The sequence below is a fragment of the Anabrus simplex genome, chromosome 4, assembly GCF_040414725.1.
Source record: "Anabrus simplex isolate iqAnaSimp1 chromosome 4, ASM4041472v1, whole genome shotgun sequence".
NCBI lineage: Eukaryota > Metazoa > Arthropoda > Insecta > Orthoptera > Tettigoniidae > Anabrus > Anabrus simplex.
This window is the reverse complement of record NC_090268.1, coordinates 434916909-434942787: the sequence shown is the minus strand read 5'-3', so window position 1 is coordinate 434942787 and position 25879 is coordinate 434916909. Positions and strand designations below refer to the sequence as shown.

Sequence of the window (25879 nt, the reverse complement as noted above, 5' to 3'; positions counted from 1 at the left end):
CCGCTTGGCGGCGGATGCGCCGATCCTCGCATGCTGACGTCACTCGGGCTGCGCCTGGACCCCTCGCACGTGCCACATGTCCCTGCGCCAACCATCTTCGCCACAGGCGCTGCACCGTGGACACATCCCTATGGGTATCGGCTGCGATTTGACGAAGCGACCAACCTGCCCTTCTCAGCCCGATCACCATACCCCTCGTAAAGTCATCTGTCTGCTGGAAATGCCTCCGTTGACGGCGGCCTGGCATTCTTAGCTATACACGTGCCCTGTGGCACACGACAACACGTTCTACAATGACTGTCGGCTGAGAAATCACGGTACGAAGTGGGCCATTCGCCAACGCCGTGTCCCATTTATCGTTCGCTACGTGCGCAGCACAGCGGCGCATTTCACATCATGAGCATACCTCAGTGACGTTAGTCTACCCTGCAATTGGCATAAAGTTCTGACCACTCCTTCTTGGTGTTGCATTTGCTCTGTCAGTCAGTGTATTTAGGATAGAATAGCGTTCTTTTCTTAGAATAGAATAATCCCACCCCCTAATTCTGGATCACTTGGAGCTGGGGAGAAAGTAATCATTTATTGTAACCCATTTTTGATACATGCATGATTTTCCTCATTACATTCAGTTTATCTACGAGGCGTGTTTTTTAAGTAAGGGCCTTTTGAAAATAACTACACAACGAAATACGATTTTCAAACACTTTGCAGATTCTACGTACTTTATTTTTCAACATAGACGCCAAGTGTGTTTAAACACTTATCATGCCTTACAACTAAGTTTTGAATACCGGTACCCTCTTCATAGACACTTGCCGCCTGCTCCGATAACCAAGAGTTCTTCTGCTGGGACAGAGTCTGTTTGGCCTTCGCCTTTATAGGCGAACCTTTTGTTTTTGTACAGATTTGAGTATCAGATGACGTTTCTAACTCGTTATGCTAAAGAAGGTGACGACATGTTGAGTCAGATCGTAACGGGGGACGAAACATGGGTTTTGCATATCACGCTCGAATCGAAGCAACAGAGCATGGAATGTAGACACACACACACACATTTGCCTGTGATTTATGCCCATTACTTTCTAAAGAAATCGTTTTTAGTTTGTTTTACTTTTGGATTTAATATGTTCCAATTTTGTTTCTGCTAATACATTTTTCTAGTTTGGTTGTCATTTCGGCTCCCTTTATTTACTATTTTGAGTGTTTCCACGGCTACCACACCTTGTTTATTTCTCCTTTTTTCATGGAGGCTAACATATTGAATCCCTTTCTTACGCATGCGCCTCCTTGTATATCAGGCCTATTAGGGCTTTTACGGCGTCGACGTTAGCTATTTTTTAACTCTTGATCTGCAGTTAATAATGAGAGGGGAGGATTCGTATTTGTTTTAGGCTTTGAGACTTGGTCTCTGTTTTGGTACTGGTTAAAACCTTAAAAAGGGGCTGCCTGGCCGAGGCGGTAAAGGTGTGCTCGGTTCGCCCGGAAGGACGTGGGTTCGAATCCCCCTCAGGAAGTCGTAAAATTTAAGAAATGAGATTTCCACTTCCGGAGGTGCATATGGCCCTGAGGTTCACTCAGCCGACACCAAACATGAGTACCAGGTTAATTCCTGGGGGCAAAGGCGGCCGGGCGTAGAGCTAACCACTCTACCCCATCAAGTGCTGAGGTTACGGATAGTGGAAGCCTTTACCTTCCACCCCTCCAAGGGCCTTCATGGCCTGTACGGAGAAGACTTTACTTTACTTTGCTAAAACCTTAAAAATGAGAATTCGTTTTGAATTTCTCCTTAAGATTGTTTGAAACCTAGTAACCTCTGAGTTACAAAAGTGCAAAGGATGACACATTTATGTTTTAAGGATTATAACTGCTACGTTATGGGAAACGTGCGACATAAATAACCTATGTGACATACTGAAAAGTATTGTACCTACAAGCTGAAAGTACCTTATGCCCTCTTTGAAGAATATTGTCAGGCCTATGTTTCTACCCTATCTTTTCCCTTTATTGAAATTTATTTTGAATATATGTTATTTTCCTTTGTCCTTCTCCTTTCCTTCTATCTATTAGTGTGGGAACATTTTGTGGCTCTCTTCGATGCACGAGTTCAATTTCAAACTGTTTTTAAGTTTGCCTTGGTCAGGGTCTGCGGTACTGGAATTTATGTTCAGCTACTGCGCTCATAGCTCAAATTTGAGTCTGCGACCCCACTACCACTACATTTATCTCTGTTGTATCTACGATTCTGAAAGGATCCTCTGGGTTTCTTACAATACTTATATCTTCACATAGAAGTCTAACTCGACTATTTGTTGTACATTCTGGTAGTCCCATTATTATTTTGCAGAAATTATATATTACCCCCAGTTTCTTACTGCCTTCTTCAAGCCCCATATTTCTGTTCCGTACAATGTTCTGGATTTTACAATCGACTTTAGAACTTTCTGCAGTTTATAGGTATTTAGTATATGGCATCTTCCTCTCAAAACACCTCGTGCTACATAAAGCTGCGAGTCCTTTCATTTTTCCTCGTCTTATTTATTCTTTCCACTTGCCATTAGATATTAATATTATTCCTAAATACTCTATGTTATTCTACTATCTCTAATTCTACACAGATTCAATTTTGCACAATATTCAGGAATTTTTGTGATGTTTCTTTGCATACCAACGGATGTTAAGGATGACAGGATGTCTTCTGTGAAAAAAAAACAGGAATTTTTTATTGTTAAGACATGAGCTTGTCATGTTCTTATTTCCTTTGTGTTACAAAATCTCGTTAATGGATGAAACTTAAAAAAAGTTAAAATTCAATATTTGTTTAGTGTATAAAGCCCCTTAAGCATCAGAAAATATATTAAATATTTTGTGGCTTGTTATCCGGTGATAAATTGTACCATTTGAACATCTTGCATTTCAAACAGTTTCACTGATATGTACACTTGTTTATTTTTCAGGGACTGTCCAATTTAACATTCCTGGAGTTGAGCGAGAACCATCTGACACAGCTGGCTCCCGATACATTCCTCGAACTTCCAGAGCTTCAGACTCTCCGCCTGAGAGGGAACAGACTCGGGATAGGGACAGTGTCAGCTCTGAAGGGTTTACGTATCCTACGCGACTTGGACCTCAGCGACAACTTGTTGGTGGGCCCCTTAGGTCCCTCTACAGTGCCCCCGCTCCGAGCTCTGCATACCCTCCAGATGTCGCACAACCAGTTCAGTAGCGTGAGACGTGGTGCACTCAAAGACTTCTACGCTCTCAACTCGCTGACACTCCATCACAACCACATCGACGTTCTCGAAGATCACGCCTTCCGGGAGCTGCGGAACTTGATGCAGCTGAACCTGGCTCATAATCGTATCGTGGCCGTATCTGGGGCGTCTCTCGCCCACCTAGAGCAGTTGACGCAGCTTGACCTGGCTCATAACTTCCTTCGGGCTCTGACCGCTGACCTCATCGCCCCACTGCACAGCCTCAAGGAGCTCAGGCTGGATGATAACGATATCTCCATGGTGACCAGCGATGCCCTCACGCCGAATGTGAAGCTTCATCGCCTTACGTTAGCAGGTAAATAAACCGCATGTGTGTATAGACCATTTTAAAGTTTCACTAACTCACTTAGTGGTGGGAGAAGAGTTCCAAACTACTGCTGCTGCGCCGGGTAATTCCATTTGGACAAGAACAAGACAGGCTATTTGGTTGCTATAAGTAAGATATACCGGGTGGTACAGCTGCCCCTATTTTTTCCCGAATATATGCAACCAGCTAGGACGTAAATGCCTCTTAGTCTCATCTTGCGCAACACCTTACAGCAATGTTATGTGCAGTTAACCCGATGTAGACTTCTCCGCACAATGGAAAAATGGTACAAGAGGCAGTAAGTGAGGTCCATCTCAAAAACACTGTACCATTGTATGTAGAGCGGTGTCCAATACTCTACTAATTTTTACGAAATGTTACTATACTGTACAAACCATAAACACGCCTATAGCTGTCGGTAGAGAATTGCGCACCTGATTGGTCCAAGAGGCCATTTTCTTTTGATAGAAAGGGCGGTCGTGGTATCATAGAAAACGTGATAGAGTAAGACCAATTACAGACATGTCAATGCACCACCATTTTGTACAGTCTCATCACATCGAAGTTGATAGAAACGTGTTTTGCACTGTAGTTTATAATCTGTGGCACGCAAATGCTGTACAGCAGATGTGATAGCTTACGCCATGTAATTACTACCGTTAGAACGATCAAAAAAGGCATAAAACGGGACCATAAGGCTGTAACTCATCAGTAACTTGTCGAAGCGGGAACTTCCGCTCTCCTCGTGAATATAGAGTTACAAGGATGGCGCCTGTACGTTGCAAATAGCTGCGCGGAATTACGTATGGAAGTCGTACTTGATAGGTTACTTGAAGCAGGAAGGGTTTCAACCATTCTTGAGTCATGCATTTTTTAATGTCATTTCGTATTCGCCTAGGCATCGTTTACGAAGACCTTTCTGAAGTCTCCGATATTCTTCTACGGAAGTTATAATAAACAGGTATCATAAATATCGCCACATACGCACCGATTGTGAATACCACCTGAAACATAACGCTGGACTCATTCAACCAAGTAACGCGTAGAAAATGGTTGCAACTATCTGGGCGTAAGAGAGACCCGATTCTTTAGTTCACTGTGGTGTTTGCACATTCGAGTTCAGAACTTTTAACATCAACGATCGGTATCGAAGCGATAGCCTAGGTAATTCCATTAGTACAGAGCTACGAGACCAATTCTTTGTCGCCTGAAGTGGCTACATGGCACCAATCGCAGCTAGCATACGATATGTTAGCAGGCATTTAGAGTTCGAATCTAGTTACGAGCTTTTCAATTTTATTTTTATATTATACTTGTAAGGCCATTCGTAATAAATATTTAACGTTCTTAAGTCTCAAAAGTAATTTGCCACCTTTACAAAGAAAGCATACATACGAAAGGAATAATAACATGCTACTTCCATATGGCAAACGACTACAGGGAATGAAGCGCAGTGCACGTGTTGTCAACATTCTGACCCACCCATTCAACCAAGCAACTGCGCACGTTCGACTCGAAGACCAACTAACAGCGGTCTACACTTCATACGTAGGGCACATGAAACAGCATATCGTAATCCTAGCAGCAACGTGTGAGCACGTACTGTACGGTTAGCACGAAAGCAAACATTATGTATTCACGGGATGATTATGTGAATATGGTACTACTTTATGGAGAAGCAAGGCAAAATGCACGGGAAGCCAGACGCTTGTATCAAGAACGATTTCCTGGACGAAGGCTGCCAACTGCAGATACATTTCGACGTGTTGAAAGACGGTTGCGTGCAACGGGGTCATTTCATACATTACCCCCCGTTCGGGATGCTCCAGTGACGTCTGGAAATAACGACGAAGCTGTTCAAAATGCAATTGCATACAACCCGCACACAAGCCCACGGGCCATAGGAAATGAACTGAACATCAGTCATGTATCTGTACTGCGAATATTGCACCGCCATAAATTCCACCCTTTCCATCAACAGCTGCACCAGGAACTTCACGGAGATGACTTTCCAAAACGGATAGAATTTTCGCAATGGATATTACAAAGAGTTGAAGCTGATGCGAATTTCTTAATGGACATTCTCTTTAGTGATGAATCCAGATTTCACAACAACGGAACTGTTAATCGTCACAACTTCCATTACTGGAGCGTTGAAAATCCTCACTGGATCAGGGGAGCTCGAATTCAGGTACAATGGGGCGTCAACGTGTGGTGCGGGATACTAGGTGACAAGATAATTGGACCATATTTCTTCGAAGGAAACCTCACGGGACGACGCTATCTAGAGTTTCTTCGTGAGTACCTCCCACTCTTATTGGAGGATGTGCCCCTTATGACACGGTTACGGATGTGGTTCCAGCAGGATGGAGCTCCCCCACACTGGTCGTTGGCAGTACGGAACCACTTGCATAGGACATATCCTGGACGATGGATTGGACGAGGGGGTCCGGTCACATGGCCGGCTAGATCACCTGACCTTACTCCACTCGACTTTTTCCTCTGGGGTTATTTAAAGGAAAGAGTCTATGAGCAGGAGCCTGAGAGCCCGAATCATTTACGGCGGCTCATCACGGAAGCCTGCAGGCAGATTCTACCACATATGTTGCAGCAAGCAAGAATGTCTCTCCTCCACCGTGCTCAGATGTGCATTAACGAAGCAGGTGGTCATTTTGAACATTTGCTTCATTAATCGAATGGCCATGCATAAGCCCATCGCACCGCTGTCGGTACAATCTCACTTTATTGCAAATAGCTCTTTTAAGAGCTCCTTAAAAAACAAACATAGCTGAGTACCTGCAATATGAGAACTGATCATGATTTAGATTTGTCGTCAACAACACGACTCTCACGAACATCAACAACGCAATAAAAATATTCGTCGTACACAGGACTCGAACCGCCTACTAACGCACACCGGTACTCTCCTCTAACTTTTAGCAAGCTCGGGTATCACGGGTTGCTGTTTAGCGCTGTTGTGTTGCTGCTACTTCTAGTCATTCACCAATAATATTCTCTGTACAGGACGTTTCTGCGACACATAATGTTCACGATTCTTTACCATCAATCGGTATTTTATCATTAATGCTGATTTGCTTGACACGAATAAAGGAATCATGGAAAGCGTTGTAAGAGCAGACATTGTAGTGAGTAGTCAAGGTCAATATTTTTAGGTTCGACTATAATCTGCGGGTTGCATAAAACTGCGTGAATAGGGGCAGCTGTACCACCCGGTATAATTCCGAACCCGTGATTACAACTGATGAACTATTCGACGGTGAGATAGCGGCCCCAGTCTCGAATGCCGAGAGGATTCGTCGCGCTGACCAAGCGACACCTCGTAATCTGTTACCTTCGGGCTGAACAGTGGTTGCTTGGTATTAAGTAGGATCCTAACAGACGCGCAAATCGCCTGTACGGTGTCAACTCGAAAGACCTGCCCCAGGCCTCTCCGGAGGCCACACGCCGTTATTAGAACAAATGCCACAAAGCACTTACCTTCAATTGTGTACGTAACTGAGTATGTAAACAAAACTGCAGTGAATAAAAAATGCAGCCGTGGACTTTATCGACTTCAATAAGGCAAGGAGATTGAATACTGCAAAGCCTGTCTCCCAGCGGCCACGGGTTCGATTCCTGTAATGAATAATATCCCTGGCCTGGGGACTGGGTGTTTGTGACGTCCTTAATCTTCCTTTCTTCACACACAACATTCCACACGCAGGTTCATACAATATGGTGCCAATAGGGGCAAAAGATCCACATGGGTCGACGCCCCGAACAAATAGCATTAAAAAAAGCGACGAGAAAGAGTCTGAGTGTGTGTGCTTGTTAGTTTTCTAATATCCAGGAACTTGAATACGATCCATTGGCCGTGATGATGGGCGGACTGCGATCTTAATTTATTTGCGGGGACATCCGTGGCCATGGAATTAGTTACTCCTTGTCATAGTAGCGAAAATCATTAGGTATGTGTGTTTTTGCGTCCATTATGATGACTGCTTGTTATATGTTGTATAGGGCTTGATGATGATGATGATGATGATGATGATGATGATGATGATGATGATGATGATGATGATAATGAGGTAGAGAGAGGATGAAACCCGATGTCCTCGCATCGCCCACTCCTGACGAATAACACCTCGGGGGGCTGTTCAAAGTTTAACGTCCCCATTGATGTGTACTCTGAACGTTCCGGTAGTCTGTATGGTGATTCCCAGGTATTTAAATGAATTTGCCATTTCGACTTTATCCTCCTCGTAATGTAGCTTGTATTCTGCTGCTGAGCTTCCACCTTTCCGAAAAAAGCAGTTATTTTCGAGGCGCTAAGGCGCGCGCCCCCCACGGGGTTCCATTAAATTAGGGAATTTTAATTTTAAATGTTAACAAGGGAAATATTTTACTATTATTATCAAGGGCGCGAGTTGTACTGTACTGCGGCCCGATGCGCTGCTGGCCCTGTGCAGGAGGGCGCTCTCTCATAGCGGACCAAATACTCCGAGTCTCGCTCGACTGGTATTGGGCAAAACAGTTGCGCCCAGAGAACGGTTGTCGCCGCAACCGTTGCGCGCAGACAACCGTTGTATAAAACGGTTGCAAAATAACGTACTCCTACCGAACAAATGAGGGTGTGCGCGGCAACGCCTCACGTCTTTCCTTGTACCGGCCATTCAGTGATGTACAGTATATCATTCTATCCAATATAAATACAAACTGATATAAAGGAATTGAATTCATTTACGAATTTCACAGCCATGCAGCATAACCATTGGATATATAAAGATTACAACGCGACCAGGAATGCAGTTTTACAACCAACCTCAGCCGAGAAAACGTTGTCTTACAAAATTGATAACAGCTTTTGTTCTTGGGAACATACAATTCTTAAATTTATAAATAATGTATAAAACATTACATTGTATATTGTGTTAAAATTTGGATTCGATCTGATGACGTGTTTTGAGAAATATTTTCTTAAAATTGACGTATGGTTGAAACACGTTTAAAAAACGGGCACTTCCTGAGTTCCATTTGCCATAAAAAAATATTAAAGTACAAATTTAAAATTCTAAACGTTCGAGACTGACGTGAAATAAAACGAGGAAAAGTATGGTGTAATTGGATTTTTATAGGCCTATGTATTGGTTATATCAGAAACAACCTCAAAATTCGAATGAGCATAATAGTTTGGTCGACAGAAGTAAATATAACTTTTTTTTTTCTAACACTCTTCTAACGTATTATACATTGTTACCTATTCAGACTACTGGAAATGTGGGTTAGAGGAATTTAAAATTACCGTGTGCTTGAATTGTACCTCCTCCCCGATGGAAAGTCTTAAAAATCTACTACCGTACATAACACAGAAATTACAAATATTTATATCTGAATATCAACATAATTTACAAATCCGTAACGAAATAATCTTAAATTACTGTGTGGTACTTTCTGCGACCTAGAAGTGGAATAATGCTCGTAGTTCTCGTCCTTCTTTAAACTGGGGCAGTATTAAGCCTTGATTAATACCTATGATTTTAGTTGTTCGTAAAAGATTGATTCTCAACTCACGATCGCCTTTGCGAGTGTGCCTGTCATTACAGAGTCGGACTTGAAGTCATGTTATGTTTTCGTATTAGCTTTAAATGTTAAATGTCACAGCATCTAAAGATCCACTAGTTCTGTATTTCATGACTGAATGGAGGCTAATTAGAATAATTAACAAGATTAACTCTAAAAATACTCGACTAACTGCACCTCACAACACTCAGGCCATTGAATCTGGGGTAGCACTGTCTATTTTGTGGCTGTCGGTGACGTCAGGCGCTTCATTCAATAGCAGGGCAGCACTCCAGAACGGCCTATCTGACTTGTGAGTTACACTGGAAAACCCCAGTGTCAAGAAACGCAACGATTGCGGAAGGCAGTTTTGTATTGTACCGGTTGTGAAACTTAAAACGCCACTTGATCGGTGCTGGCGAAGAACGCAACAGCAGAGCGCCACTGCAACTGCAACTGTTATTTTCTCGCAACGGTTTCATTCGACAACGGTTGTATTCCGGAAACGGTTGCGTTCTATCTGTCCCAGCCCTATCGACTGGCCTTGAGGGAGCCAATCAGAGGCACAGTAGAGATGTGCTGTTCCAAAGCCTACTAGATACTAGAAGGCCTGGACAGAGAGCCAGTTTCTTGCATTAAAAGCGGGGTAGTAGCTTTTCTCTTTTCCACCGCTAGGTTCGCGTTTATGTTCTGTTGTTTGGCGCGAATTCTATGATTATGTGTGTTACTGCAACATGTTTTATGAGAAGAAATAACATATTAAACATTTTATAAGGTAAGGCCTTGTCTAACATGAAATATGAAGAGTTTTGTCGTTTTTTAATTTATTTGGTCTTACGATTTGCAATATATGGATGGTTGCTGAGATGCATTTAACATTTGTTTAGTTATGTGCTTCCACATTGCCGTCAAGGTGGTGGTGGTGGTGATTATTAATTTAAGAGGAAGTACAACTAGGCAACCACCCTCTGTATAACACTAATCAGAGAGGAAAGCTGGAAGGAACCCGACACTTCGAAAAATGAAAGTATCGGCCAAAGGAAGACAAGGGCCACGAAGGGCGTGAAAATGAAACACTCCCTCGCCCTCGGAAACCTAATAGCGTCGGGGTCGGAAAAGAACTAGAGTTGACCAAGAAAGGTCGGATAGGACAGTTGAAAGTGAGGAGCCTGGCACAAGTGGAGGAAATGCCAGGACTCAGCTAAGGGCCCCGTAGCCGCCAATCCACGCTCCAAAGTTCAGAGTCCTTGGGACCAATTACTTTCAAGTTTCTCTTTCCATTCTGTAGGTTAAGATGGTTTATTGTTGCGTGCCTAACTGCACATCTGAGCGAAAAAATATACACAAATATAAATTTTCATCTTTTCCCTAAAGATCCGAGTTTATGGGAGAAATGGAGGCTTGCTATTTCTCAACAGGGCAGCAGAAAAGTATATCTTTGGGCTCCTAATGATAACTTTGTCGAATGTCCGGCTCCATGGCTAAATGGTTAGCGTGCTGGCCTTTGGTCACAGGGGTCCCGGGTTCGATTCCCGGCAGAGTCGAGAATGTTAACCTTAATTGGTTAATTTCGCTGGCACAGGGGCTGGATGTACGTGTCGTCTTCATCATCATTTCATCCTCATCACGACGCGCAGGTCGCCTACGGGAGTTAGATCGAAAGACTTGCATCTGGCGAGCCGAACTTGTTCTCGGACACTCCTGGCACTAAAAGCCATACGCCATTTCATTTTTCTTTTCTTTGTAGAATCAGATCACAGTGTAAGTACTGTGAGAGGAATTCTGCTCCCCGACAAAGTGCCGACGCAAATTCGTCTTCTTTTTAAAAATGTATTAATATTTACAACGTGGGCGTTAGGATATCTCGGAAAATGTAACCTTGTCCGAAAGCTGAAATTCCTTACCGCTCCAAAGTTCACCGGGCGAGTTGGCCGTGCGTTTAGAGGCGCGTGGCTGTGAGCTTGCATCCGGGAGATAGTGGGTTCGAATCCCACTGTTGGCAGCGCGGAAGATGGTTTTCCATTTTTTCCCATTTTCACACCAGGCAAATGCTGGGGTTGTACCTTAATTAAGGCCACGGCCGCTTCTTTCCAATTCCTAGACCTTTCCTATCGCATGTTCGCTATAAGACCTATGTGTGTCGGTACGACGTAAAGCTATTGGCCGCTCCCAAGTTTAAAGAGACGTTTCAGTGCCGCCACTGTGATCAAGCACACATCACATACGTTATACTTACAACATTTTTCAGGCCTGTTCTTGATAACATTGCAAAGAAAGTGACTAATGACTGTGATTTATTAAACAAATTCAAGAGCAAGCCTCCGAGCAGAAAAGTGTTGAAATTATGGAAACAGGGAAAAATCGGGCGAGTACTTCTTTTTAGGCCTATTTCCCTATTCTTTGTTCTTGTGTGATAAACAAGTGCAAAATGAAAGAAATCAATGAAGTGTAGGCTAGTGTGTTCAAAGTTGTTTTATATATTTATATCTGATTCACACCGGGCATAATGATAATAAAAATGTACTATTTCGCGTTATTGTATGAATCTTCAATATAAGGACATAGAGAGAACATGAGAACAACAGAACATAAACGCGATCCAAGCGGCCATTGCCTGAACTATTTCGTTCGCCCAGAAATGTGTCTGCTTGTCCAGGCCTTCTATATAGCGTAGGCAACGGCTGTCCGGCGCGTTTCTGCCGCGGCCTATCGTTGCAACCAACCTACCTGAAACATTGCTGATTTGATTTCTATTTAACAGGGGTCAGTTTGTGCCATTTTTCTCCTAAAACTAGGAACTATTTTACTGAGGCACTTACCTGAGTTAAATGTGCCGGTATATATTTAAAATAATCTTATAATTTTTAGGAAGATAAAGTAACGAAACGAGTAACGACTGTAACTACTGTCTCCTCGGACCACCACCGTCTCGATCCTCTTATACTGCCTGCTCTATGCCACTAGTTTAACACAGGAAGGCGCGACTACCAATAGTTCTCCAAATCGCCGTAAGAGTGCAGCAGTAGACGCACAATTTTCGCTGTCAGTGCGGGTGTAGCACTGCATTATTGGTGCGTGAATGTGTATGAAAACTTGAGTTATTTTGTACAATGAGTAAACGTGTCTGGTCACTTTCGTTCGTACAAGATATATTTTGAATAGAACTGTGAAATGAATTAATCATGTTATGTTTATAGATATTTCAAAAGTGATTTTAAGGTGGAAAGGAAAACCCCCCCGCAATGGCCATGTCATTGCCTAGTATGTCAAGTACTTGTTTCTTTCCGTTCGTGCAAGGTATATTTTTCGTAGAACTGAAACTTCAGATTCTTTCCCCGAAATATTCAACTGTTGTATACCATGTTGCCAATCTCAGCAAGGTTGTTCGCAGCCAGAAAATATACGACTCCACGAAATACAGTCTAGAAGAGAATTGAGAGAAAAGCGGCTGTCGGCTTTATCTAGGCAAGGACCTAATGAAGGAAGTAATTGGATATCCTCAGATTACTCTCGTATCTGTGCCTTTACACCTAATTTCAGAATTTGATGGAGCCTCCGCGGCTCAGGCGATAGACGCCGGCCTCTCACCGCTGCGTTCTGTGGTTCAAATCCCGGTCATTCCATGTGAGATTTGTGCTGGACAAAGCGAAGGCGGGACAGGTTTTTCTCCGGATACTCCGATTTTCCCTGTGATATTTAATTCCAGCAACACTCTCGAATATCATTTCATTTCATCTGTCATTCATTAATCAATGCCCCGGAGGGATGCGACAGGCTTCGCCAGCCGGCACAATTCCTATCCTCCCTGCTAGATGGGGGCTTCATTCATTCCATTCCTGGCCTGGTCGAATGACTGGAAAGAGGCTGCGGATTTTTTTTTTTTTTTTTTTTTTTTTTTCAGAAGGTGATTAAAGCCGTGGAGGATAGTGGATTCCTTGCGATAAAAATTGTGACGGACAATCACTAAACGCCTTCATGTTTAGACATTTTGGACAACCTCAGATATCCAGACGATAATATTCCAATCAAACTAGAAACAGGAAATCAAATCCTAGCTTGCGGGTACTAGGTTCGTGTTGTTGAAGAGAGGACGGAGTGTGATATTTGTGTCAGCAACATCTCACTGCCTAGAGCTTCGACACCTCTAAATGGAACTGATTATACATCAGGACAGAGGAAGAGTTCGATACCCAAAACCTAGTTTTGTTGCTCTGGTGAAGCATCTCCAGGAGTTCGTTTAAACTGATGTGCCCTATTGTCGAAGTCCTTCAAGCGTATGAGCGTAATACGAGGACTTGCGACGTCTTCCCTTTCAGAATACCGGGCGAGTTGGCCGTGCAGTTAGGAGCGCGCAGCTATGAGCTTGCATCCGGGAGATAGTGGGTTCGAACCCCACGGTCGGCAGCCCTGAAGTTAGTTTTCCGTGGTTTCCCATTTTCACACCAGGCAAATTCTGGGCTGTACCTTAATTAAGGCCACGGCCGCTTCCTTCCCATTCCTACGCCTTTACTATCCCATCATCGCCACAAGACCCATATGTATTGGTGCGACGTAAAACAAATATTAAAAATCTTTCAGAATGTGTTTTGTTACAGTGTGAGGTCAAAGAACATCAGCAAAATGTTAGTGATATTATCCTAACCAAGTTCGTAAGACCTCTATTATTTGATATTGCGTTGGCAAGAACACAAAAAGTACGGTACCACTCCAAGCCTTCGTCCAAGAAAATCTTTAAATTGTGCATGAAGAGGCCAACTGCGACTTCGTGCAGGTAATATTGCCGATATTTAATATTACTGATGTATTTTACGAGCTTCAGTGAACATATGACCATACTGCATAGTGTTTTGTAGGCTGCCGTCATTAGAAAAAGTTTAGACCATTGTGCGTCTATGTCTGCCATCTAGCGGAGAAATTTTGTCGCAGCGTAGTCGCAAAAAGGCTCGCATAGAGCAGGCAGTATAGGAGGATCGAGACTCACACTCACACTCACTGGAGAGCGCGATGTTTAGCTTTGTGTTGATAAATGATCTCTTGGTGTACTACTTTATTGAAATTGTGTGCGTGTGTAGAACTAGTACAAATATAATACAGTATTGTGTCTGGGTGAAATAACGAGCCCAAATCAACTTCACGAACAGAACAGAACAGATAAATGATCTCGTGAGGTGACTGTGACGAGGTGAAATTAGGAGAAAGGTTGTGATTTATATGTAGGCGTAGTGTTGTGTTTACACTTTGTACAGTATGAGTACCGTCGAACATATTAAAGAACTAACGTTTTCTTCTCTTTCTATCGAAAAGAAAGTCGAACTGAAGAAGTGTGGTAGGCCGACACCAGACTTCTCGTTGAAAAAACCGGAGACCAAGGAAAATGAAAATAGGGCTTTTCAAAGATAAATTAATTCTCCTGACGTATATAACAAGCACACGCGGATATGTGGAAGTGATATCTCAGAAACCTTTTACTGCATTTCTTGTCTGCTATTCTCCTGTTCTAGGAAAGGAGATAAATGGATCACCACAGGGGTGATATCAATAGTACCATGGACTCTGAAATGCTTGGTAAAGTCAATGTCGTGTCTTGTTTGAGTGATCACTACAGTGAAACTATTCGTAAACCTAATTCGATCGTGGACAAGAACAGGCAAATGTTGTTAATAATAATAATAATAATAATAATTGCATATGCATTGCACCGTATAGTGTTCGAAGTGTGTATCTTGATAACATGGTTTGAAGAACTGAGATATATTATGGAATTATGAAACTAAGGCGCGCCCCCCACTGCTGATATCCATGAGCTGCCACTGTCTTCAGCCCACTGTATTAGCGCTGAGAAGGCACACTGGAGTTCTTCCTTGTTTGGTGATCGTAGGACCATGTCGGCCGCGTACATGTATATCACTGCATCCTTCGACCTCTCTCAGATTGCTGTGATTATATTCGTTGTTGCAACACTAAATAATATGGGACTGAGGGGGTCACTTTGCAGCCCTCAGCATGGGTGATTTCCTTTGTTTTGTACACCGCGTCATCTATGGTGATTTGGTTGTATGTCGCGATATTTATTACTATGGCTGTTAAGGGGTTTTGATTTCCGATCATATATTGGAATTTGGATACCAGTTTTTGCCTGTCTATTATATCTATGAAGACTGCGTGAAATTTTCCTTTCTGGTGTGTCTGTGTTTCCTCTATGTCATTTACAGTAGTAGGTTTTGAATTGCATGGCAGGTTCTTCTAAAACCAAATTGTTCCTCTGGTATCTAGGAATCGATTTCTACTACTATCCTGTTGGCATTGCTTTCTAGTGAGATTCCTCTGTGCGAGTTGGGGTCGCTTTTCCATTTGTAGAGAGTTTTAACAGTGTATTTCCTCCATTCTTCATTCCTGCTTCTAGGTACTTGTTAAATAGCTTGGACCAATGTTCTACCAGGCACTGTGCCAATTTCTTTAGATGTTCGTTAAAATACCTGTCGTGTCCAGCGGCCTTTTTATATTTTGTAGCCTTTATGGTGATCATCACTTCTTTTGTAGTGATGAAGACTATGGCTTTGAGTTGCTTGCTGATTTCAATTTCGTATGCCACTTGTTGCCCTGCTCTGTTAAGAATGCTAGTGAAGCGGGTTTCCCATATTCTTATTTCTACAATGCTGGGTCTGACTACGTCCGATTCTTTGGCGATTCTTTTTAAATAATGAGTATGTTTTTGTTTTAGGATATTCTTGCAGTATCTCCGTCTTCCCCCTTACACTCATAGGTTTTCTGGTTCTGATGTAATGGTGGCTGTATGCAGTGCATTTAGTACAGTTTGCCTTTCTGCGTAACACTCCTATAGGAACCACGGTTGAGCTTGCCATATGTTCGGATTGTGGGTTATGCTTGTTCGTAACATCTTGTTGATTGTTGTTGTCCTCTTTCATTGCCTTTCCTGCTTCGGTTACATTCCCTAACTCTTCATGTTTCTGGACATGATGGTTTTTACATTATTTGAAGCTGTTTTCTTTGGAATTTGGAGTGTGAGCTTTGGTTTGAATGGGGATGTTTCCTCAATGGGTTTGCTGGTGAATTCCATAAGCCCTATTGTTCTAGGATTTCTATGCCATCTCCTTTATGGAATACCAGGTCAATGGTGCTGCTGTCATTGTGGGCGAAGTTCTACGTTTTGGACCATTCGCTGTTTTGAAGTTTTGCTCCGCAAGGAGTGTGAGGACAGTTCTTCATTTCATTCTTCTCTTCATATCAGATTTTTAGCCTTCAAGCTTCGTCACGATGCCACAAACATATTTACACAACCTGCAATGAACATCACAGTCAAATTACAGTAGGCTATATGTTTTCGTGCAAATTGTAACCAAAATCTGACCCTAAATAACTAAAATGACATAAATATGATGAAAACAATGAAAAATTCTAAAGGGACATTCTACTCAACATACAAAAAAGGAAATGATTTCCAAGAGTAAACAGGAGCAAGGCTCACACTATTACTTGGCCAAGGCAGAGTTTAAATTCACATCACAGCAAGGAATAAGTTTTAGAAAAGGCCAACAGCACAAAGAGAATGGGGATCTAGAAACATGATTCATGATCCCAATAACATGACCAGTTACACTAATATAAGGGGGTACATGAGCCCAAGGCTAAGCCCATTCTGAGTACGACTAGGGAAAGAAAAATTGAAACCAAACTCAAGAAAGGATAAATTTAGAAGAAACCTAATCGCAGAGAAAGTTAAATGAAAGAAGGGAAAAGAGAGTCAACACTCATGCATCCTTCTTGACATTTGGATATAAGCTTCTACAGAAGCTACGTTCCCTATAAAATAATTGAAAGGAGACGTACATAATTTAGATATACAGGAAAATAAAACTGCCTGTCCTATCTTACAAAAGATCTCCATCCATCATCCCCACTTTAAGTAGGCATAACATTGTTAAAATCCATACACACTCACCTAGTCCCAGGGCCAGCGCACGGCTAGATAGGAATGTACTCTTCCAGGAGGAGAGCCAGAGAGACCATGACTAGCCATCATCAGGGTAGTTTTATTGACAAAGAGCTGGTCGCTGTTTGGGCGCATATAGCAGCAACCTATGAAAATAGAAAGGTGTGCCAACTCCTAAAGTTACATTACTCTCTAAAAGTTCAGGTATTCTCTCTGAGATGGCAACATCAATGTATAATGAGGTGCGCATATGCAGGCAGAGTGACACAACCAATGGCAATGGTATCTGGACAGAGTTCAAACTTGTCTTGTCAGATGGCATTAACAAAAGGAGAGAATAACAAAAGGAGAGAAAGGTTGCCTAAGCATAGAGGAGGCCTCTTTTACATGTTATAATAATAATAATAATAATAATAATAATAATAATAATAATAATAATAATGATAATAATAATAATATATTGATTTTTATTCCCAAGTAATTAATTGACATCAGGTTTACAAACATCAAAGAAGTGTGGCTGTAGACAACCAATAGAACAGAACTATAGCACTGCATTTGAAAGTTACTTTCTGATGTTCTTTAACAAATCAAAATAGGAACTGACAAACTACCTACATTTATATAATTACAAAATAATATTTCAATTATCATTTTTCTAATGCTTCGCTCCAGCTTGAAAGTCTAAGGTATAAGATAAAAAACTTCATCCAGTGGAAACGTGCCCATAACTCTGGCAGCATTTCCTCGCTGGATAGCAATTCCTATATCGGTGCCTTAGGAATTCTATTGAAGAAGAGTCTCCAGTGATTGCAGATCCTGTAATTGTTTGCCAATATCTGAAATCAGACTTTTAGCCACGTTCCCATTGTTTCGACTGCGAATACCACGAAGATGTAGTTGTCCGTTACTGCTCTGTATTACACCCTTTTATTGCACACAGCCAATTCCACAGCAGAACCAGCGGCCTTGCAGGTGTGAAGCGAATGAGATGGTGCTAAAGTATTGACACACGTGGCATCGCACAGGAGAGATCTGCCTTTGTTCCATGGGACTAAAGTCAGACCATCAGGGCGTTTTCTGTCTGTGCAACTAATTCCACTCGGTTCTAGGACAGAAGGGACATCGTTTGATGTAAAAGCTCTTTTGATAATGTCATTAATTGAACAGTGTCTTGAAAATCGACCAGGACTCTTAGGGAAACTTAAAGCATGGCAGCCATAAACGTCGACTTTTGCTCCACATATACACTTATGTGACTGGTATATTTTGCAACCAAGATGTCAGCCGACTGCGATTTTAAATGACATGTTATCCGTAAGTGTGCCCACATTGGCCGATGGAAAAGCCTTAAGCCATGAGCCTGCTTCCTTTTCCTGAAGAGCGAGATATCGTGCTCGATCAATTTCTGTTTGACATGACAGAATCAAAGAATCAAAAATCCAACAGGTGTTTATCATATCCCAACTTCTTTGTGAATCCAGGGATGATGGAGGGCTCAAGTTATTGGTCATGACATTCCAGTGATATCTTGCATCAGTCATATGGTATATGTCAACATTATCACCGTAATCAGAGAACAGAGACTTGATAAAGTCAGATACTCCATAAGCGGAAGCAAGAAAAGCGGGAATGAAAATATCAGTTAATCTATAAATTCCAAGGCCTCCAAATTTTATTGGTAAACACGCCAGGATCCAGTTATTTTCCTCAAACGGTGTATTTAGTAGAGACTCGAGGCAACTTCTAGACAAATCATCAGCTTGAGCGAGGATCAAAGGAAATAACCACAGAGGTGTGATCTGCAGAAAGTAATTAAATTTTAGAATAAAAATACAGTTCTTCAATAAGAAGTATGCCGTGTGAGAATTGATTTGTTGTAACGTGAATACCAAGAATAACACCTTGAAATGCAGAAACTGTTGTCTCATCTCTCGTGGAATAGAAGTAATTTCACATTTTTGCAGATTTACTTCCAAACCAATGTTTTTACAACCAGTGACAGTTTTCTTAGATCTATAAGAAGTGTATCAGGATCACCGCCGATGGTTCCATCATCCAAATAAAATAAGTTAAGAGGACTCTTCAAGTCTGCGATGACAGGCTGGAGTGCAAGACTAAAACGTAATGGTCCTGTTAGATCACCTTGCTCAACCCCAGACTGTGACAAAATAATATGAGACCTGAAATACAAGTTAGAAGGGAAAGCATAAAGTTCAGGAATTCTATCTTGTACTGCATGTAACATGGAACCTCTATCGATGGTGTTATATGCATTTCTGAAGTCAATTTTTACTAAGATTTTATTCGGTGTAGTATTTAAATCTAGAAAAGTTCATACAGAATGGATAATGGTTTCAAAGCCTTTTGGAATACCAAAGCCAAGTTGGTGAGCATAGAAATACTGGCTAATGGTCCCCTTTACTGCCACGCAAGATAATTTAGCAACCAGTCTTCGAAAGGTGTTCTCAATAGCGATAGGTCAAACACCTCCGCCAGGTTTCTGAAGGGCAATTAATACAGCCCCATAAAAGTTTGGGCACATTTCAGAACTGAGTTACCCTCTCAAAATGAAATTGTATAATTCTGTGATAGATTGGAGAAGTCTTCTCCCAGCATCTCCAGCTGATTTAGAAGTAAGATCTTTTAGATGTCGAGGACGGATACCGTCAATTCCCGAAGCAGAACTGTTAGGGAACATCTTTATTCCTTCAAGCACCAATTCCGGTGTCACGTTGAGATAATTATCACTAAGGTCAGGAGGACTGGGAAATAATGATGGGCGTGACAGCGGAGGATGTTTATCTGATGATATAGATGTTGATTCCCATAGGAAATCTGAAATATTTGTCCCGAATGAGTACATTTATAATACCAATATAAATGGTCCCTTATTGGACATTATAAATTTTCCAGCTAACTCATTCCTGGTTGCCAGCGTTTTGCCCTCGTGTGCTAGGTTGGGCTCATCAGCTGGTACCTAGCACACCTACCAAGACGCTGGCTAGTGCATCTGTGGAGGCGAAAACGAAGCGAAAACAAGTTATTTCATTCCCTCTCCTCAGACGAAGAGGGGCGGGCCATCAGCTCAACTAAGGAGCTCTTCGGCCGTGTAAAGGGAAAAATTTACAGAAAATAGAAAATGTAGGGGATGTGTGTTGTACACACCAGAAGGTGAAAAGAGTGAATGAATCTGGCGTAAGGACACCATCACAACAAGCCGGAACCCAGGGCGAAGCCCGCAAAGCATCCCGCGCAGGCAAACCCCTACGAACAGCAGGGGAAGAGGGGACAATTGACTTTATTGAAAACTGATGTATCTCGGGCACGGATTACAGAGAGTGACAGTTATTTACAGAGATGTACAAAATCGTATTACATATATGGTGTGGGTAGAAATTGGGTGTAAGGTGGAGTGTAGTATTGTGAGAGAAGGTAGGAAAGGGAGGCTGTAATGTTGGTAAGGGAAGTGGCAAGAAGACGGAGGAGGTCTAGGGTCGGGAGGGGCGGTAGGAAGAAGTTAGGTTGTGGAGCTGGTAAGGGGACCACTTGCGGTGGGGGCGTGGGTGGCGGGGCGGACGGCGGACTATGAGAAGAGGTAAGAGGAGGGGAACGAGCGGGGCGGGGTGGGGAGCGAGAAGGCTCCACTCTATATGTTCGCCCGCGAAATCAGACGCCGGTGGTGATGAGATGGTTGACGTCGGCTGCTGAGGAGACTTGGAGACGAACCATGAAGGTCGGGCCGCTGGAGTTAAAGATGCGTAGCGCTCGACGGGCTGGGATGCCGGCGGAGGTCAGTTCAGCCAAGATGTCTTGCTCGGTGAAGGCAGGGTCCAGGCCACGGATGACACAGCTTGGTGACGAAGGCCAGTTGTGAGCTGATACAGAGGAGTCTTCAGTGTTGTGGGAGAGTGGCGGAGCTGCGACAGTGGCATCGGTGAAGTGAGCAGGGGGCGGCGGTGTATGAGCAGGTAGGGAGACAACTGGTGCAGACATGATAGAAGAGGGGTGACTGGAGGTAACCTTGCAGGTGGAAGTAGACGGAGCAAAATGTACAGAAGTGGTGATGGTGGTGGTGGTGGTAGTAGTAGTAAACTTGGGTGAGGAGTGAGTAACGATGGGAGGGATGGTAGGAGAGATGGGGAAGTCAGGAAGGGAAATCATTTGCTGTAGTAGATGCTCCGTAGTAGGGAATGCAGCGTAGTCAGCATCATAAAGTCGTATACCATTTTCAATGATGCTGAGCGGTGGGCCTGGAAAGCGGAAGAAGGCGACGACGTCTGGAGAAGGTTGTCCTGAGAGGCCATCCTGGAGGCGAAGAACTGCTTCAACGAAGGTTCCGTTGCGGCGAATTTCATCACGGATGGAGGTTGGCGAATAAGAGGTGTCCACGCTCTTGATTAGGCATGATTACAGAGTGGAGAGGGGAGGCGACAGCCAACTAGGCGTCTGCCCGTTTGATTTTCCTTGGGCTGACTGGGTAACAGCAGAGATGAGTGCCACCCAGCCGAAAAAAGCGTGGACATGTGATGTTCGAAGAGAGTGACTGACGTGTCCGTGGAGACTAGACTAGACTAACAAGGCTTTCATTCCCCACCCTGAAGGGGTGGGGTGGGCCACCTAGAGGGTAACGCCCTCTCTCTGGCCAAGAGATGCGGGCATGTTGGGGAGATGTGACAGAAGAAGGAGGTGGGTAAGGATGTGAATATGTAGGAGATGGGCGAGGTGTTTTATTATATCAAGGGCTTTACAATAGGAAGTACAGAAAATTTTTCAACAGATTTACAATTTCGGTTGTGGCGTGTTACAAAGATTATCCACTGCATTATAATGATGAGTATGATGTGCCTAGGTCGGTCGGAAGTTGGGTCCGGGGTAGCTTTGGGAGGGGGGGGGGGGTCAGGAGCTGGAGGTGGCTGTGATGTTATGGAGAGATAGAATGAGGAGGCGAAGAAGGTCGTATGTTTGGAGAGGTAGGGGGATGGGTCCAGTTGGGAGAGGGAGCAGAGTTTTTTGTAGATATGGGGGAATACGGGGGAGGGTTGGCTGGGGGCGGCGGCGTGATTTGTTTGAAGGTTGGCCGTTGGGTGGGGGTAGGGTTGGGGAGTGGAAGGGCTCCACTCGATGGCAGTGACCATATACTTGCACGCCAGTCTTGATGAGAGTTTACAATCAACATGATCAGTTGGCTCACCAGATGATGTAGATGGTTTCTCTGAACTCATTAACACCAATAGCAGTCGATATACATTATAGGTTAGGATGAGAATAGATTGCCATGGAGAAGTAAATTTTCTTAGAGTGACCTAATTCTTATTCATAAGCAAGCTGCTTCGGTAATATAAACTCAGTTATATAAAATAATGTGTATTGAACGTTGCATAGATATATGCGCGATGAAGCTGATCATGTTGCGAAATAAAATGTCACTAAGGGATGGGTGACTGGTTTCCATACTCAAACATACCACTTTTAAATCTATGTCACTCCAACAAATCATTCAATAATGAATACTAGGTAACACACACCTTATACTTGAGGTCGACACAAAATTTAGTTCGTCGCTTTCATTAATTATGAGTAGACTTTATGAAATCAATGTTGTTTGAATCGAACGCAAGTTTGACATGCGTTGCATGTAAGCTTTGGGAAGGCATTCTTTCTGATTATATTAGACATGTTTGTGAAATTAATAACTGGTTCGATAGAAGGCAGTTCGGTTATAGGAAAGGCTCAACTTGTAGGATTCCAGCAAGATATAGCAGTTATCTTGGATTCAGGAGGTCATATGGACTGTATTGACCTGTCTAAAGCATTTGATAGGGTGGATGAGTGCAATTGGACTAGACAAAATAGTGACTGAATGGATTGCTATATTTCTAGAAAACATATCTCAGAGAATTAGAGTAGGCGAATTCCTCAAGGCAGTATTATTGGACCTTTATGTTTTCTTATATATATAAATGATATGAGTAAACAAGTGGAATCAGAGGTAAGGCTTTTTGCAGATGAAGTTATTCTGTGTAGAGTAATAAATAAGTTACAAGATTGTGAGCAACTGCAACGTGACCTCGATAATGTTGTGAGATGGACAGCAGGCAACGGCATGTTGATAAACGGGTTAAAAGTCAGGTTGTGAGTTTCAAAAATAGGAAAAGTCCTCTCATTTTTAATTACTGCGTTGATTCCTTTTGGGGATCATTGTAAGTATCTAGGTGTTAATATAAGGAAAGACCTTCATTGGGGTAATCACATAAATGGGATTGTAAATAAAGGGTACAGATCTCTGCACATGGTTATGAGGGTGTTTAGGGGTTGTAGTAAGGATGTAAAGGAGAGGGCATATAAGTCTCTGGTAAGACCCCAACTAGAGTATGGTTCCAGTGTATGGGACCCTCATCAGGATTACATGATTCAAGAACTGGAAAAAAAATCAAAAGAAAAGCAGCTCGATTTGTTCTGGGTGATTTCCGACAAAAGAGTAGCGTTACAAAAATGTTGCAAAGTTTGGGCTGGGAAGAACTGGGAGAAAGAAGACGAGCTGCTCGACTAAGGGGTATGTAAAATTCTAAATTCCCATGGAGGAATTATATATTTTTCACCAATAGAGCATGTCAAAAATGTCAAAAACAGTCAGATGTCAGGCTTTTCAGGCGTTTGCTCTATTCTCTGAGTAAGAATACCTTCAAAAATTTTTGACAAGACGAGAAGAAGAGAGATGGGTCGGTGAAATGAAATGAACATCAGAGGGAGGTTTATTGGGTTTAGGAACGAGCAGGATATTTGCTTTATCCCAGTGCTTGGGATAAACACCAGTGTAAAGCATGGTAGTATAAATACTGGAGAGGATGTAGATTAGGAGCAGGGGAGCTTCACGAATATGACAGTAGGTGATACGGTCACTTCCGGGGGCTGTATTACGATGGTTACGGGGGAAATTAAGAATTTATTGTGGAGTGATTGGGGCATTAAGAGGGAGGGCATAATCAACGGTAGGAAAATGGAGAAATGATGGTTGGAGGTGGGGGAGATCAGGACGGTAGTACTAATAAATAGTGGGTCCATCAGGGTGATCATGTAATGGGTGAGTAGAGGGAGAAGAAACTAGTATAATGAAGAGCAAACGCGTCAGCTTTGTCTTTGTCATTCAAAGGGGGATGAGGGGTGGTGTGGATGGGGTAAGTAGGAAGGGGTGGTCGAGTGTGGGTCATGCGTCCAAAACTAGTCTAGAAATCATGCATGTTGGGAAAGATCAGAACAAGCTGTTGTCCACTGTTTACGTTTCATGGCCTTGATATAAGAGCGGGCACGGCGCAGTTTGTCAATGTTGGCGTAGGGTGATAGGGTCCCGGGTTCGTACGTATGAGTGATAGAGGTCATGAAAAATTTTAAGGAGGGAAAGGGCTTTAGGCGGGATGGGGGGATTAGAGGGGTGGTAGCAGTGTCATGGGATATGAAGTTGATCCGCTGTAGTAAGAACCAATTCTACTCGGGACATGAGGGAGAGAAGGTTGGGAATAGAGGTGGGAGGAGGACAGTCGGTAAGGAGGGCAGTGATCGTCCGTCTGTAGTCGGTCCAGTTTGTTTGTGAGTAGCGTCTGGTAGGCGGGGTTCGGGGGGTAGGAGAACGATTCTGATAATAGAGAGTAGGGAGGGTGAATGATCCGAGCCTAAAGCTAGGGAGGGAGTGATGGTAGGGGAAGAAGCTTAGGATGGTGACATGATAAAAACGTCAGGGGTAGTTTCAGAAATTGGGCGGGTGGAGAGAGGAAAGGGAATGTGTACGCCCCGAAGTTGAGAAACAAGATTATCAAATTCCAGGTTATGTGAAATGGTGTAAGAGTGAATATTAATATCAGCAACGAAGAGATAATTGTAAAAAGTAGTATCAATATATTTCATAAAATCAATAGGGTGTAGGGAGCGAGTGGAAGATAGAGTGTTCCAAGGACAAGAGAAAAGTTAATAGGAAGAAAAGTCTCCAGAATTAGATATTCAGAAAAATAGTCAGGAAAAGAGTAGTAATGTTGTTTAGTGGTAATGTGATTTTTAACGCCAATGGCCACACCGCCTCGAGCTTCTCCGCGATACTGAGAAAAACGGGGCTGTTGCCGATATGTTAAGAAAGTGTCATTTAAAATAAAAACTTCTGGGTCGTACAAGGAAAGGGAGAGGTCAAAGGGAGCGCGATTGGAATGAATAGAGCGAATATTGGCATAAAAGACCTGAATTTCCATTAGCTAACTAAGGGCACAGCATTAAGGGGGAGGGGGGGGGGAGATGCAAAATGCATCTTGTTCCCCGAGTACGCTACATCCAAATAAGTATTAAATACCAATCGCGCTGCCAATTGTATTTGGGTAAGAATATGGGGACGGTTAAAGGGTAGGACGTTCTGAAATACCATCGCTACAAAGCGGATGATATTTTCAGAACTGGGAGAGAGGAGAGTGGAAGAGGAATAGCGTATTAAAGTATCTACCGACGATCTGTCAATGTCAATGTATTAGGTAACGTTTTAATGTTTAAGGGAAGTAAACTGGAAGTGCCGTGGATCCACTATCGCGTTGAGGTATAACGGGCCCTTTGTGGTTGCATAATTCCATCGCCAGGATATCAAAATAACTCCTGAATTACGAATGTTGAACACATACACGTCTCTAATATAAAATCATTAGAGTAGGAGCTAGCGTATAAGCTTTCCGATCAGTTGATGTCCTGCCTGCCTCACATGGGTTATTGTTGTATAAAAAACTACATTCGCTTCGCCTTGCAGCCGACACCAGCGCC

The 25879-nt window shown here is 42.9% G+C and overlaps 1 protein-coding gene across 3 annotated transcripts in view; it reads left to right on the top strand.

Annotated features, from left to right (window-relative positions):
• Window positions 1-25879, top strand: part of LOC136872067 (leucine-rich repeat-containing protein 15) — a 444903-nt gene that overhangs the window by 407038 nt on the left and 11986 nt on the right. For all 3 annotated transcript variants that reach the window (XM_067145928.2, XM_067145930.2, XM_067145929.2), the window contains one exon: window positions 2955-3567. In XM_067145928.2, coding sequence (XP_067002029.2) covers window positions 2955-3567 — 613 coding nt within the window. The remainder of the gene's footprint in view (window positions 1-2954; window positions 3568-25879) is intronic.